This window comes from Eimeria mitis, genomic scaffold, assembly GCF_000499745.2.
Source record: "Eimeria mitis Houghton genomic scaffold, Emh_scaff214, whole genome shotgun sequence".
Lineage (NCBI taxonomy): Eukaryota > Apicomplexa > Conoidasida > Eucoccidiorida > Eimeriidae > Eimeria > Eimeria mitis.
In genome coordinates this window covers 26,809-29,010 of record NW_013570463.1, presented here as the reverse complement: position 1 = coordinate 29,010, position 2,202 = coordinate 26,809, and the positions used below count along the sequence as shown (strand labels likewise).

The 2,202-nt window shown below is 47.7% G+C and overlaps 1 protein-coding gene across 1 annotated transcript; it reads right to left on the bottom strand.

Moving 5' to 3' along the window:
* Positions 1–288: 288 nt before the first annotated feature.
* EMH_0003780 (uncharacterized protein) lies at positions 289–1,221 on the bottom strand (the record flags this gene model as incomplete). Its single annotated transcript, XM_013496502.1, has 2 exons — positions 289–354; positions 736–1,221. The coding sequence occupies 2 exons, from the start codon at positions 1,219–1,221 to the stop codon at positions 289–291; spliced, it is 552 nt and encodes a 183-aa protein (XP_013351956.1).
* Between the last annotated feature and the right edge of the window lie 981 nt (positions 1,222–2,202).

Below are 2,202 nucleotides of genomic sequence, written 5' to 3'. Positions count from 1 at the left end.
AGAACAAAAAATACTTTGTTTTGATTACATACCCATACACAAACCCTAAACCCTAAACCCTAAACCCTAATAAAAACCCCTAAACCCTCGCATATCTCTCTTCTCCCCTCTCCCCTCTCCCCCCCATCTAAACCCTAAACCCTAAACCCTAAACCCTGAGCGTACAGTTGTATCCAAATGTTTGTGGTTTAAAGTGAGGGTTTGGGGTCCACTGGGGGACCCAGGTAGGGGGAAATATAGTAATCTCGGGGCCGTATATACTTTCTCTTTTTTGCTTTTCTTCTTTTTTTAATACATAACGACATAAACGCGGAGCATAGCCAGGCAAAGATGTATGAAAAGGACGGGGGACGCCTGCATACACACACATACACACAAACCCTAAACCCTAAACCCTAAACCCTAAACCCTAAACCCTAGAAAATTTGGGCTAATAGTGCGGGAGAAATACTTTTTTATATAGATATGAAATACTAAACATTACACCATAAACCCTAAACCCTAAAACATAAACCCTAAACCCTAAACCCTAAACCCTAGATAAGCAGAGCATAATAACCACACACACACACACACACACACAAACTTCCGGCGCCGAAGCCCTAGCTTTCCCCCTCCAAACCCTAAACCCCACCCCCTAAACCCTAAACCCTAAACCCTAAACCCTAGATTTCTTACTTTCTTCGTCATAAGGCTGAATGGAGNCCCCTAAACCCTAAACCCTAAACCCTAAACCCTAGATTTCTTACTTTCTTCGTCATAAGGCTGAATGGAGGGGTCCGTGAGGTCCTCTTCTCCCCAGGTGCGTATCTCTGCACGGCTCTGAAAGAAGTTGCTGGGTAAGAGGAAGCCAGCTGAGCTCTGCTGTCTGTATCGCATGAACTGACCACTGGTCATGCTGCGTACTTTGCTAGAAGAGAAACCACCCTCGTGGCCGCTGCTGCTGCTGCTGCTGCTGCTGCTGCTACCTGCATGCGACTTGCTTAAACGCCCGCTCAGGGATGGAGTTAGCTTCTCTGCTCCCTCAGATGCTGCTGCTGCTGCAGAAGCAGCAGCAGGAGCCTGGGGAGAGGCTACCTTACCAGGGGTGCTGGCGCCTCCTGCAGGGGCAGCTGCTGCTGCAGCAGCAGGTGCAGCAGCAGGTGCAGCTGCTGTAGAAGCAGCAGCAGGCGGGGAGCTACTGCCCTCTCGGGAGGCCGGAGAGGGTTTTCGTTCAGACATCGCGGAGAATAACACTTCCTGAAGCAAAGCAACAAACACAGATTTGCTTCTCTTAGCCGTAACAGCAAAACAACTGCCGCTGCTGCTGCTTCTGCTGCTGCTGCTGCTGCTGCTGGTGTTTTCAGTAGGCTGAGCCCTGATCCCGGTACCCAAAATCTTCCTGTGGTTTGTTTTGAGTCTATAGAGTTTAATTAAAGTGCTTTTTATGCAACCGACTCACGAAGAAAATACGATGGGGTGTATGTACACTGCTAGCGAGGCGGCGGCGGTGGCGCAGGGTGTGAGGCGGCTGCGGCTTTTGCTCTGCAGTGTGGGTATTTATGGAAAAAAAGAGGAAAATAAGGAGAAAATAAGATGTTGAAGGGAAATTGAGTTTAATTAAATTCATAGAAACCAAAGAAGAACACCAAACCCAACGAAACCCAAACCCTGTGACGACTAGCGATGCAGAAAGCCAGCAGCGGCTGCTGCCGCCCATGCTCTGGGGTGCTGTNCAAACCCTGTGACGACTAGCGATGCAGAAAGCCAGCAGCGGCTGCTGCCGCCCATGCTCTGGGGTGCTGTTCTCTATGAATATTCAAAATATTAAAATTCTGTTCATAAATTCAATTAAATAAAGATATTTACTTTATTTTAACCCCAATTTTCACCTTTTTTAATTAGTTTTTAGTTGAGGATCGCGGGCACCCCCAGTACGTAGTGTGGGCCGCTCTATGCTCGCTGGCGGCGGCGGCGGCTGTCGTGAGAAGCGAGGAAGACTTGGGGTGTATATACACCTAAAATAAATTGCAATAAATGATTTCTACAGTTTTCAATCACTCTCTATACGAAACACAAACCAACAAACCCTAAAAAGCATCATATACTGCAGTTGCAGCACGCCAGCAGCAGCTGGGGTGTATGTACACCTCATGAGCAGCAAGTTGTTTGTCTTAGAGATGAAACACGGGAACTTCTACAGATAAAAAGTAGAGTTTTTCC